A 13,793-nucleotide genomic window follows, 5' to 3' on the forward strand; every position below is an offset into this window, starting at 1 on the left:
AGTTCCCAATTATTGATTTCATATCTATTGTAAACAATGTAAAAAAAACATGCACAGAAAAAAAACAGATGTGTGTGCCATCTATCAAAGAAATGCTTACTGGAAGATAAACCAATTAATTTCAAAATTCCATTCCTTCTTTTTTGTCACTAGGGTAACTCGCCCTTGAGTTGGACGGGTCAGTGGTAGAAGCCTATAATAAAAAGCTTTGTGATCAAAGCCGGGACTCAGCTTGAGCAGGCTTTAAAAATCATATCATATGAATCTATTTTACAAATAATTATTTGATTCCCAGCTTACCGGTATGTTCATTGAAAAATAGTTGAATAACAATACCCACTGAATTCGCCCATGAGTTGGACACATCTGCCCTTAACACAGACACAGATTTGTATTTAGCATTATTTTGTTATCCATTCCCTATATTTATAAAAATGCAAATTGCACAGTAACAGCCATGTGTTGATTTTTAGCTCACCTGTCAAGAAGTGACATGGTGAGCTTATGTGACCGTGTGATGTCTGGCGTGCGTGTGTGTGCGTCCGTCAACAATTTGTTTGTATAGACAATAGAGGTCACAGTTTTCATCCAATCTTAATGAAATTTGGTCAGAATGTTTATCTTGATGAGATCTGGGTTGGGATTGTATTTGGGTCATCTGGGGTCAAAAACTAGGTCACTAGGTCAAAAACTAGGTCACTAGGTCAAATAATAGAAAAACCTTGTGAAGACAATAGAGGTCCCAGTTTTCATCCAATCTTTATGAAATTTGGTCAGAAGGTTTATCTTGATGAAATCTGGGTTGGGATTGTATTTGGGTCATCTGGGGTCAAAAACTAGGTCACTAGGTCAAATAATAGAAAAAACGTCAACAATTTGTTTGTGTAGACAGTAGAGGTCACAGTTTTCATCCAATCTTTATGAAATTTGGTCAGAATGTTTATCTGAATGAAATCTGGTTTGGGATTGTATTTGGGTCATCTGTGGTTAAAAACTAGGTCACTAGGTTAAATAAAAGAAAAACCGTGTGTAGACAATAGAGGTCAAAGTTTCATCCAATCTTAATGAAATTTGGTCAGAATGTTTATCTTGATAAAATCTGGATTGGGATTGTATTTGGGTCATCTAGGGTTAGAAACTAGGTCACTAGGTCAAATCATAGAAAATCCTTCTGTAGACAATAGAGGTCACAGTTTTCATCAGATCTTAATTAAATATTGTCAGAATGTTTGTATTGTTAAAATCTGTGTTGGGATTGAATTTGGGTCATCTAGGGTCAAAAACAAGGTCACTAGGTCAAATTAAAAAACAACTTGTAGACAGTAGAGGTCACAGTTTTCATCCAAACTTAATTAAATTTGGCCAGAATGTTAATCTTGATAAAATCTGGGTTGGGATTGTATTTGGGTCATCTGTGTTCAAAAACTAGGTCACTAGGTAAAATCATAGAAAAACCTTGTGTAGACAATAGAGGTCATAGTTTTCATCTGATCTTAATGAAGTATGGTCAGAATGTTTATTATGATAATATCTGATTTTGGATCGTATATGGGTCATCTGGGGTAAAAAATTAGGTCACTGGGCCAATTCTAGTAAAACCTTGTTTAGATGAAAGAGGTCACAGTTTTCATCACGTCTTAATGACATTTTGTCAGAATGTATTAATTAATGAAATCTTTCTTGGGATTGTATATGGGTCTGATAGAATTTAAGTTGATGTAGCAAGGTTAGTCAGGTGAGCGATTCAGGGCCATCATGGCCCTGTTGTATAAGTTTATTCTTTTGTCAACATGTTGACAAAAATAAGTTATATAAAGAGGAAAATTGACATGGTCACCTGGAGTGTCTATCCGACCTTTACAACAGCGGAACCATTTGTAGCACTGGCGGTGACAAAGAAAAGTACAGACATAAAAAGATAAAACATTGTGTGATTCTTGTTGTTTATAAGCTATGGGATTCTTTATAGATTGAGTCATGATTATTGGAATGAAAATGTGGTTAATTCTCATTCGTATGCCTCTGCTATTACATAAACTCATGTTCGCCATACTAGCCTAGAGTGAATTGCGTTCGCCTCAAGGGCTAATTGAGTTGTAATTTATTTTTTACTGTAATACCTATACAATAGAGCAAACCACTGAAAATAACCTTTCATTATTATAAAATAAGTTATGTTTTCAATATAAAGTAATTTGTGACTGCTGTCAAACGTACGTATCTGACCAAAATGCCGTTGGTATAAAGATAATTGATAATTGAAAATTCTGAATTTTCCGTCATCAGAAGTGATAAAAAACTTCAACAAATCCAAATTCATCGTGAGATATTTGGTAACATTTCATTTCAAAATTTTATTTATTTTGAGTATGAAGGGTAAATTGTTTGTTATAACATCACAAATCATGCTAAACAAAACTGATCTTTGAAAACTATCAAGATAAATTTGGCCGACTCAAGGGCAAAATCGACTCAAGGGCGAGTTACCCTATATAATAGTTTGGTTATTAATATTGCAACTGTTACACTTTTTGGGTTGTGATTCATGCATCGAAATGTAGAATGTAACTTATAAAATTTGTGATAGTGTAACTATGGAAATGTATTGGCTGGTTGTTAAATGCACAGGCTTATTTGTTACAATACACAATCAATGCACATGCATGTAGCCCTGTTTTCCCTAAGCATAGCTTATATTTAGTTTTGCATGTGCTAATTTGCTTATTAGTGTACTGTGTTTGTTGACAAGATATATTTTTTTTATGACTCTTTTGTGGAACAGTTGAGTTTAATACACTTTCGCTAAAAATAAAGTGACCCTATTTCCATGTTTCCATCTGCATTTTCCTGTTACAGATTGTGCACATTAGTAGAATGTGTTGCTAAGCAGGAAGTTTGGGAGGAAATGAACAATGCGAAATTTGTTTTCACTGAAATGTTGGTGAAACAAAAACTTCTTGACATGTTACGTGGAAAAATCCTTGAAATAACAAGAAAGAAAAAGAAATTCGACAAGATGCACGACCTTCTGCCAAAAGAGCCGCTGACACGGATACAAGTATTTCATTCTTGTGATGTTTTATAAGCTTTTGTTATCTATTACCTATACCTAGTTGAAAAAATATACTAAGAATAGCTTACCTTATTCAATTCTTACTGAAAATCATCTTGTGTCTTTATGAAAAACAAACATCAATTTACAGCCTTCAAAAATTATTATAATCAAAGCGCTGAAGGCACTGAATTTGTTCGCTGTTGTATAATCTTAGACGCAACTCAGTTTTCAAAATTATGTTATAGCTTTTTATATCGCAAGTTTGAAATGATCACAACCCATTCAAATTGATAAAGAGTGTGTCTTAAAGGGATCTTTTCACGGTTTGGTAAATTGACAAAATTGAAAAAGTTGTTTCAGATTGGCAAATTTTCGTTTTAGTTATGATATTTGTGAGGAAACAGTATTACTGAACATTTACCATAGTCCAATATAGCCATTATATGTATCTTTTGACGATTTGAAAACCTAAAAATTATAAAGCGTTGCAACGCGAAACGATTGAATAATTTGGAGAGTTCTGTTGTTGTCGTTTAAATGTACGAAACTACGAAGATTGCTTATATAAGGTATAAAATACTTAAACTGTGTATTCCCGGCAGAATAGCCGAGAGGGCTAATGCGTTTTTACTTCAGACTGACTCAAGGACTCCGGGGGTCACTGGTTCGAGCCCTGGTACTGGCTACTTTTTTTTTCCTTTTTTTAATTGTATTCTTGATTTTTTACTGGAGCTTTTAAGATCCAATGTTTACATTTATCAATCTAAAGCATTTAATGACAAACTTCAAAATATTCCAAAATCTGTGAAAAGGCCCCTTTAAAACACAGGTTGAGATGTGTGTGTGTTTTTTTTCAGATCATTGATACAGCTAATCAGTGTGCACAGGCTAATCTTATTTGACATGCATTAAACACCAGAGAAGCAGTATAAAAGGGCCACAAACTCACAAAATGTCTACTTTTCAGTTGTACACTGGTGTGTAAACAGCAGAAAACAAAAATGATTATTTTCATAATATTTAAGTTTGTATTTAATATTTTCCAATGAAATTTGGCATACATATACTTTAGTATACAAACAGTATGTATGCCCAAGTTGGTGGTTGGAAGTTATATAGTTATTGACTTACAGAAAAAGTTTTTTGTTGTCTGCTTGAAATTCTTATTTTCCTGTAAATGCTAAGCACCGCCCACTTGAAAGGTTATGAACTTCTCTCAGCCAGTAGCTAGCGAATGATTCAAATCAAGTTTACATGTAAATACAGATTCAACAGTATACCAAATGCTGTCTGCTCAAACATGTGTTTCTATTTGTAAATACTCGAATGTTAGCAGCAAATCACTGGCAGATAAACCCAGCCTACTAGTTAATGTTGGTTAATATTTTACCAGGGCAAACTCAAGCAAGTGAGATCCGACTTTTAAGCCCCGTTTTCCCTGAAAGCAGCCAATATGTACAGATTTCAATGAATGATAAACACTAGACTGGCCAACGTTGTCTTGCTACAAGTTGTTAAATACACTCTATGTACTGTACCAGTGAGAACAGGTAGATGCGGTGATTAAAGCAGACGTTTTTAGCATTATCGTTTGCTAAAGTTAACTGGAGTTATTCACACAGGCAGTCACGGGTTATGGTTCCTGCCGTACCTAAGTCCATACTGATCCATACTGATTTGCAAAATTGCGTCTGCATTATTTGTGAGCTTTGCTCACAAATAAAAATGAAACAATCAAGGAATCAAACAATGTTAGAATGAATTTCCTGTTGCATGTCTAAACAGTTTTTATGCTCCCCGAAAATTTTAGGGGAGCATATAGTTACCAGTTTGTCCTTCCTTACTTCCTTACTTCCGTCACACTTTTGTTACAGTTTCTCATAGCACCTTCAACACTTTACCGATCTTGTTCATATTTGGCATGGAGGTACCTTGCATGGACCTCTACCTTTTGATGAGGTTTGAGGTCACTGTGGTCAAGGTCACAGAGGCTTATAATAGATTTTTCAGTCGCACTATTGTTACAGTTTCTCATAGCACCTTCAATACTTTACCGATCTCTTTCATATTTGGCATGTAGGTACCTTGCATGGACCTCTACCTTTTGATGAGGTTTGAGGTCACTGGGGTCAAGGTCACCGAGGCTAATAATATATTTTTCCGTCACACTTTTGTTACAGTTTCTCATACCACCTTCAATACTTTACCATATCTTTCACATTTGGCATGTAGAAATGGCTTGGCTTGCATGGACCTCTACCTTTTGATGGGGTTTGAGGTCACTGGGGTCAAGGTTGCTGTGGCTAATAATAGATTTTTCTGTCACACTTTTGTTACAGTTTCTCATAGCAACTTCAATACTTTACCGGTCTCTTTCATATTTGGCATGTAGGTACCCTGCATGGACCTCTACCTTTTGATGAGGTTTGAGGTCACTGGGGTCAAGGTCACCGAGGCTAATAATAGATTTTTCCGTCATGCTTTGGTTGTAGCTTCTCATAGCACCTTCAATACTTTATCGATCTCTTTCATATTTTGCATGGACCTCTACCTTTTGATGAGGTTTGAGGTCACTGGGGTCAAGGTCACCGATGCTAATTATAGATTTTTCCATCACACTTTTGTTACAGTTTCTCATAGCACCTTCAATACTTTACCGGTCTCTTTCGTATTTGGCATATAGTTAACTTGCATTGTCCTCTACCTTTTGATGAGGTCACTGGGGTCAAGGTCACTGAGGCTAATAATAGATTTTTCTGTCATGCTTTTGTTACAGTTTCTCATAGCATCTTGAATACTTTACCAATCTCTTTCATATTTGGCATGTAGGTACCTTGCATGGACCTCTATCTTTTGATGAGGTTTGAGGTCACTGGGGTCAAGGTCACAGAGGCTAATAATATATTTTCTGTCATGCTTTTGTTACTTTACTGATCTCTTTCATATTTGGCATGTAGGTACCTTCCTTGGACCTCTACCTCTTGATGAGGTTTGAGGTCACGGGGCTCAAGGTCACCAAGGCTAATAATAGAATTTCCGTCACGCTTTTTTTTACAGTTTCTCATAGCACCTTCAATACTTTACCGATCTGTTACATATTTGCCATGTAGGTACCTTGCATGGACGTCTACCTTTTGATGAGGTTTGAGGTCACTGGGCTTAAGGTCACCGAGGCTTTTAATATATTTTCTGTCACGCTTTTGTAACAGTTTCTCATAGCACATTCAATACTTTACCGACCTCTTTCATATTTGGCATGTACGTACCTTGCATGGGCCTCTACCTTTTGATGAGGTTTGAGGTCACTGGGGTCAAGGTCCCCGAGGCTAATTAAAGATTTTGTAGGTGGTTATTTACACATGGATTGACAAAGTGCATAATCGGGGAGCATCCATCAGTTTCACTGATATTCTTGTGACACCTGTTTTTGTCAATTATGACATGTCTAATTTTGTTCAAACCTGTGCTGCTGGTTATGTTCCAATTGAATTAAGGTAAACACTGTATTGATTCAAGACTGGGTAACAAACTTGACTTAACCTAATTACATTGGATTTGTCCAATGTCTGAAATCTTGCTTGCAAGATGTTTAGAATAAACACTGTTGAGGATCAACCCTAGGTTATAAACTTGACTTAGTTCAGTAAAACTGGCTTCGCCTCATGTCGAAAAACTTACAAGCAACAAGGAAATTAACTAATATATATTCTGCACAGAAACTGATCCTGAAGAGAAAAAAAGCCCCTGCTGTGGAGATGGGTGGGGGAGATAATACCAATGAGCCTGGTGAGTGAACAAGAAGGGTGGCCGCTCAATTGGGCCAGTGTTTTAAACATACTCTCTGCTCAGAAAAATTTGGAATTTGAAGTACTTTGCAAAATGCTGGGGAAAATGTAATTACCACAAATTTTTAATTTCTTTTCTAATGTTATGCAAATGATGGGGAATATCAATGATTATTGATCAGTTGGTTGTTATTGTTTACATTTGGGACAGTTATTACATTATAAAGTGATGTGTTGAATCAATAAATTTATTTATTTATTATTGATATCAAATTCATAAAGGACTTAAATTTAATTTGATTTTCTAATGGACTTCAAATGCGTCAAAGTGCGTGGTAAAGGGTTAAACAAATTCATTATCGATGTGATTCTATTTTTTGTTAACATATGTTACAGGGGTGACATACCAACCCGAGGATGGTGTAATTCAATCGCAGAGAGAAAAGGAGTTAATAGAGATTCTGATTGACAAGATTGCGCAACTAGTGCCTGGGGGTGGGGACATGTGTGAAGCCAAGGACCCTAAGGCAGCCTTGCTGCAAGAGTCTGAGGATATGGGCAGACAGAAAGACACACTGCAGGTGTTGTATGGCAGGTGTGTGCCATGTGCTACAACTAGCTCAGCTGTTTTAAGTCCACAAGTTAATTGCTATAACATTGAAACTTGTTCTGGGAAACATGGGCCTAGCACATATACATAAAGAAGTCTGCACAGTCTAGTCAGGGACAATCCCAAGCCTTAACTGGTTTTTCGGCGACTGTATTAAGCCAGCTTTTTACCTTACCTGACCTTTGTAAGTGTCCAATAAAATTCAAATAAAATTTCCTGCGGCTAGGTACGAATGAATACACTTTATTTATTCCATCGGCTGATTTGAGTATACCACCAGAACATTGGAAACATATCCGCGTCTTTGTAACACTGTTTTACTGCATGAAACAATTTTATCTCTAATGAAAAGGCTTAATAGATAGAACAGTTTTACACTCAATTCTCAACATCAATACAGTTTGTGAGTGCACCTTTTATTTGCAGAGGATTGTCAGGGCAAAAGCGTTTATACTTAAAGGCTATGTTCTCATATTTAGTACTTACTTCCATATTCCTGTCAATATGTAAACATGTAAAAGTATAAAGAGCAGTGGAAGCGAGGCCTCTCTTAAATGCATTGCATTTCAACCTGCGAGGTATCTGGTCAATTCGCGGCCAGTGTGTGAATATCAGAGTTTGTATACAGGTCATCACCGGAGTTCGCGGCCAGTAAAATAATCGTTATATAATAAAGACGCTCTCCGTGAACTAGGTGACCTGGAATTTTCTTTAGACCAGAAATATGTTAAATGAAGATATTCAGCAATATAATTATGGTATGTCAATAATAGATTATTTTTTTCAACAATACAATGATAAATATTATTTTTGATTAATTTAGCAATAATTTTTCCACCATATTGACTAATGAATTAAGCATGAGCGCGATGATTCTCGATACTGTTAATAATCGAATCAAATAGCAATGCCTGACAAACCACCAAAACTGGTTTGTTCGAAGAACGCGCCTATAAATACGGATACTTTGCGTGTGGCAGGTTGACTCATATGTTTTATTTTCACTTCCATTCTTCTTTTGGTTTTTCTGTTTTGTATCTATAGGTTTATGACCAGCAATATGTAATAATGTAAAATATACCGTGAAAACTCTGTGTAACATCCCGTACTGTGTGTGGTGCAGTTAAGAACTGCACAGAAAAAGACATTCGCTATCCTTGATCTCATTCATTGAACTATCAACGCTGTATATCTTTTTTAAAGATATTTCTTGTTTGTTATGAAGAGACTTTCTTTAAATAAAAACATTCCATAGAAGCAGAGTGTCCTTCCTGGTTAGCTAGACAATTGTTGTTATATTAATGATAATGGACCCAATTATCCGTATTATAGTTGAGCTACAGTGTACTGTAATACATCAAATAAACAAACACATTTTTTCCCCAGGCTGTGCAGCAAATACAGGAGAGATGGCATAGACCCGGAGATGGATGCAGCACGGTGTCTGTCACAGGCTGTTCTCCTGCCCTGTGTTGCCTTGACACGAGAAGAGGCTAATTCCACTAATAAGTTCTACTTTGAAAATTTTCTTCACCTGAAGGTACCAGATATTCAGTTTCAGTTAACCCTTTACCACTTAGTTACACAATTTGACCTGTTTGTTGTCCCTTAGAAAATCATATTTCATTAAAGACCTTTCTTAATAGATTCAGGTTTTTAAGTCTTTACTTTCAACCCTATGAGATACTGACATGCAGCTAACAGGACCAAATTTGAACTGCCTGTGAAATAACTCCCAGACTGTTTTGTTTTATGATGCTTGCATTTAGCCGTTTTCCTTTTGCTTCTGAATGGTAAAGGATCAAAACTTAAAACATTTAAAAAATATTATTAGAAATAAAATGTGGGTGTGAACAAGAATTTGACTCGCCTGGTCCAAAAATTATTTTTTCTGCTCACTCACTGCTCATATTATAAAACTGCAGCATTTGACAGATTAATATCTTAAATTCGGAGGCTGAATTCCTAAAATTGAGTTTTTTCAATTTTGTAGGCCTTAAGCCTTTACAACGATTTCAGACATATATAGTATCATAAAAAAATCAACATGGTTTGATGATTTGCAGTACATATGAGTACATTCTGAGAAACCTGGGCAAAATGCATGTGCGTAAAGTGTCATCCCAGATTAGCCTGTGCAATCCGCACTGGCTAATCAGGGACGACACTTTCGGCCTAAACTTGATTTTCCGTAAAAAGGGACTTCCTTGAAACTAAAACTACCATAAAAGCGGTATATATTATACATTAAATTCATTAAAATATTATTGAAAAGGGCTGATAAACAGTCCACAACCTATCCTCTTGCAAATAGGTGAATTGATTCAGTTGGTCCGCAGGTTTTTCGTACAGCATTATTATAATTCTACAGTAAGTAACTTGACTAAGACATCACTTATATTGCACCAAATAGATGCTATAAAACTATGATATTGAAGTACACATATAAACTTTATTAAAGATGGGTAGGTATTCCATGTCAAGCTCTTTAATATAGGGAAGAGCTTTTTGTAATTTGGAAGTAAGGTCCCAATATGTGTTTAAAAGGAAGTCAGTTCTAAAAAGGGGGGGTTAAACCAATTTTTTGGCAATAAATTGGTTATCAGAGATGAAATGGCGTCAGAAAAATGAAATAATCGTGAAATAAGTTATATTTTACAGTACCTGTGTGTCAATACTGTGTATTATGAGAGAAAATGATATTTGTACTTCCCATTTCTCAAACGTCACATAAGCAAACAACAGATTTGTGTATGGTTTTCCTTGAATAACTTTTTTATCCCAATGTCTACGATATTGAAATAAAAAACCAAGGAACGTGCAAACATTGTACAGCAGTAAGGGCATAATCATTTAAAATAAATATAAAGTTGCTTAATTGTTGAAAATATCTGCTACTCCTTCACCATTTTTATACCCAAATTACAGTGTAATAATGTACATTACCATGGTAAAGCTACATGCTTCCAGTATGTATTACTTTGATTGAACTGTTATCTTAGTTAATTAAGCCAACAATTCAAATTACTGATTTTAAGTTTTGCTTTCCCAATAAGGGATTGTTACTTAGGCCAATAATTGAATGACTTTGTTTTAACATTTTGGCAATTAATACCTTCCTGTTTTGTAACAAAAGTGAATCTGATTTCTTTTCTCTATACAGTTTGTAGAAAACCTACTGACCGAGTTCTACTCACTGAGAGGCCATGATTTGGCAGACTATATGTTCACATCTATTGCCACGGATATAAAGGACTTGGATGCCTCTAGTCCACTTCTTGCCATTGTAGTACAGGACATTGTCATTAGGGTAATATGTTTTTATCACTTCTTATTAAATATTAAAAAATAAATTGACATTTTTATCTATTGAATTGTAATCATCCGTTAGTTAAAAAAGTAAAGACTTGTGAAAATGGTCTAATGCATGTGTGTAAAGTGTCATCCCAGATAAGCCTTCACTGGCTTATCAGGGACGATACTTTTTGCTTTTTATTCCCCGCTTCGTCTGTCCGTCCGTCCGTGTGTCCTTTCCTCCTTCCATCTTTGCACAATTTTTTGTCTGGGCTATTTCTCAGCAATTAATGACCAGAATTCAATGAAACTTTATGGGAAGCTTCACTACCAAGAGGAGATGTGCATATTATCAGCAGGTTTTGGTTGGATGATTTTCACAGAGTTATGGCCCTTTGAAATTTTCCATTAACTGTACATATAGTGTAATACTTGTCCAGGCTATTTCTCAGCAACTAATGACCGGAATTCAATGAAACTTTATGGGAGGCTTCACTACCAAGAGGAGATGTGCATATTATCCGCGGGTTCTGGTCGGATGATTTTTCACAGAGTTATGGCCCTTTGAAATTTTTGAAATTTTCCATTAACAGTACATATGGTGCAATTTTTGTCCAGGCTATAATTTCTCAGCAACTAATGACCGGAATTCAATGAAACTTTATGGGAAGCTTCACTACCATGAGGAGATGTGCATATTATCAGTGGGTTCTGGTTGGATGATTTTTCACAGAGTTATGGCCCTTTGAATTTTTCTATAAAAAAGTTCTTGTCCCCCCAACTACTGTGCCCTCAAGACATTTCCTTTTATCTGAACATTTAGTGCAATATTGTGACAAAAAAAAACTTTGGGGAACATCAACCGTCTCCGACAGTTTCTTGTTTTTAATGAAATGCAGGCTCTAAGCACAAATCCAGTTTAGGAGGAAAGTGTTGTCCCTGATAAGCCTGTGCAGACTGCACAGGCTAATCTGTGATGACAATTCAATCACAGGCATATTCCACAGAGTGTGGATGAAAACTCTTACAGATTGACCATGTTACCCTGATATTGCTGGAGGATGTGGATGATTGGGTGCGAAACGCTGTGAGGATGGGACCCACTAAAATGTCTGCTCTTCGCATATTGGCTAGGCAGTCATCAATAAATATTATGAGGCGGTCTACATCTGTCATGAACTGGAGTGGAATCTACTTGGGAGTGAGTTTTCTGAGCAATGTTGGTCCTATTTACATGTTTATTTCTCTCCTTCATTCAGTTTTGATAGCTGCAAAATAAAAAAATATATATATATATAAAGTTTGTGCTAAAACAGCCAATAGTTTAAAGTGATAGCCTGCCACATTTGTAAGTGAAACTCATTTTCCAATTATTGAATAGTAGTTTGTCTTTACTGACTAAATTAACCTCCGCCTCAGCTGTTGTTGAAGGATCTTATCATTTATTGAATGTTAACCGGTACCTGTGTCATGCAATATTTAATTGCTACTATAAGAGTAGATCAGATGTCAATGACTGGCATAGACTTGTGTACATGAACAACTAGTAAACCAGCTAACGTATGATAGGTGGTGAACCAATCGCAGTGATGGGACTTAAATACTTTTGAATAATCGAGAGGGAAAAAAAGAAATGCTAAAAAACAACAGAAAAAGCATATGGCCATTGAAAACCTTAAAGGCTGTTCAGATATTGCACAATTACTGTATAATTAACATTAGTAGTTGAAAATGACGTTGTGTTATCTCTCACTTTAATTAAAGTTTACGTAGTAAATGTGGTTTATGCAAAATTAGAAATCCCTTTCTACTTTCGCTTTATTATTTACATTCCGCACTTCCGGTATTTACTTTATCACGTGACCAAAAGCAGCATCCTGAAGCAGAAAAGTTGAACCCGAACCGCATCAGCAGCTCATTAATATTCATGTGCCTTCTGTTTACAAACAAAGATCTCTGATCGATTAAAAACTTATCCACCATATGTACCTGCCTTGCACCTTGAAGAGCAATGCCTTCTGATTAAGGACTCTGCCAGTATGCCTTTTTGTGGGGGATTAGGCTCATAAACCAATACCGAGAAAGAAAAGGGCACACTTGCTTGAACCATACCAGACTTACTTTTTTCAAATTGTATTATTTTTAGCTCATCTATTTTTTGAAAAAAAATTATGAGCTATTGTCATCACCTTGGCGTCGGCGTCGGCGTCCGGTTAAGTTTTGCGTTTAGGTCCACTTTTCTCAGAAAGTATCAATGCTATTGCATTCAAACTTGGTACACTTACTTACTATCATGAGGGGACTGGGCAGGCAAAGTTAGATAACTCTGGCGTGCATTTTGACTGAATTATGTGCCCTTTTTATACTTAGAAAATTGAAAATTTTGGTTAAGTTTTGCGTTTAGGTCCACTTTTTTCAGAAAGTATCAATGCTATTGCATTCAAACTTGGTACACTTACTTACTATCATGAGGGGACTGGCCCGCACGCAAAGTTAGATAACTCTGGCGTGCATTTTGACAGAATTATGTGCCCTTTTTATACTTAGAAAATTAAAAATTTTGGTTAAGTTTTGTGTTAAGGTCCATTTTATTCCTTAAGTATCAAAGCTATTGCTTTCATACTTGCAACACTTATTTACTACCGTAAGGGGACTGTGCAGGCAAAGTTATGTAACTCTGACTGGCATTTGGACGGAATTATGGGCCCTTTATACTTAGAAAATTGAAAGTTTGGTTAAGTTTTGTGTTTTGGTCCACTTTACCCCTAAAGTATCATAGATATTGCTATCATACTTGGAACACTCGCAAACTATCATAAGGGTACAGTAAAAGGACAAGTTGCATAACTCTGGATGTCATTTTTACGGAATTATGGCCCTTTTTTGACTTAGTAACTTTGAATATATGGTTAAATTTTGTGTTTCGATCCACTTTACTTCTTAAGTATCAAGGCTATTGCTTTCAAACTTCAAATACTTTCATGCTATCATGAGGTTACTGTACCTGGCAAGTTGAATTTTACCTTGACCTTTGAATGACCTTGACTCT

General features: G+C 35.9%; 1 protein-coding gene across 50 annotated transcripts in view; it reads left to right on the forward strand.

Annotated features, from left to right (window-relative positions):
• Positions 1-13,793, forward strand: part of LOC127881401 (uncharacterized) — a 66,007-nt gene that overhangs the window by 17,605 nt on the left and 34,609 nt on the right. For all 50 annotated transcript variants that reach the window (XM_052429205.1, XM_052429204.1, XM_052429208.1 and 47 more), the window contains exons 7-12: positions 2,857-3,058; positions 6,772-6,841; positions 7,237-7,435; positions 8,837-8,990; positions 10,614-10,760; positions 11,775-11,945. In XM_052429205.1, the coding sequence (XP_052285165.1) occupies positions 2,857-3,058; positions 6,772-6,841; positions 7,237-7,435; positions 8,837-8,990; positions 10,614-10,760; positions 11,775-11,945 (943 nt within the window). The remainder of the gene's footprint in view (positions 1-2,856; positions 3,059-6,771; positions 6,842-7,236; positions 7,436-8,836; positions 8,991-10,613; positions 10,761-11,774; positions 11,946-13,793) is intronic.

This window comes from Dreissena polymorpha, chromosome 5 (genome assembly GCF_020536995.1).
Source record: "Dreissena polymorpha isolate Duluth1 chromosome 5, UMN_Dpol_1.0, whole genome shotgun sequence".
NCBI lineage: Eukaryota > Metazoa > Mollusca > Bivalvia > Myida > Dreissenidae > Dreissena > Dreissena polymorpha.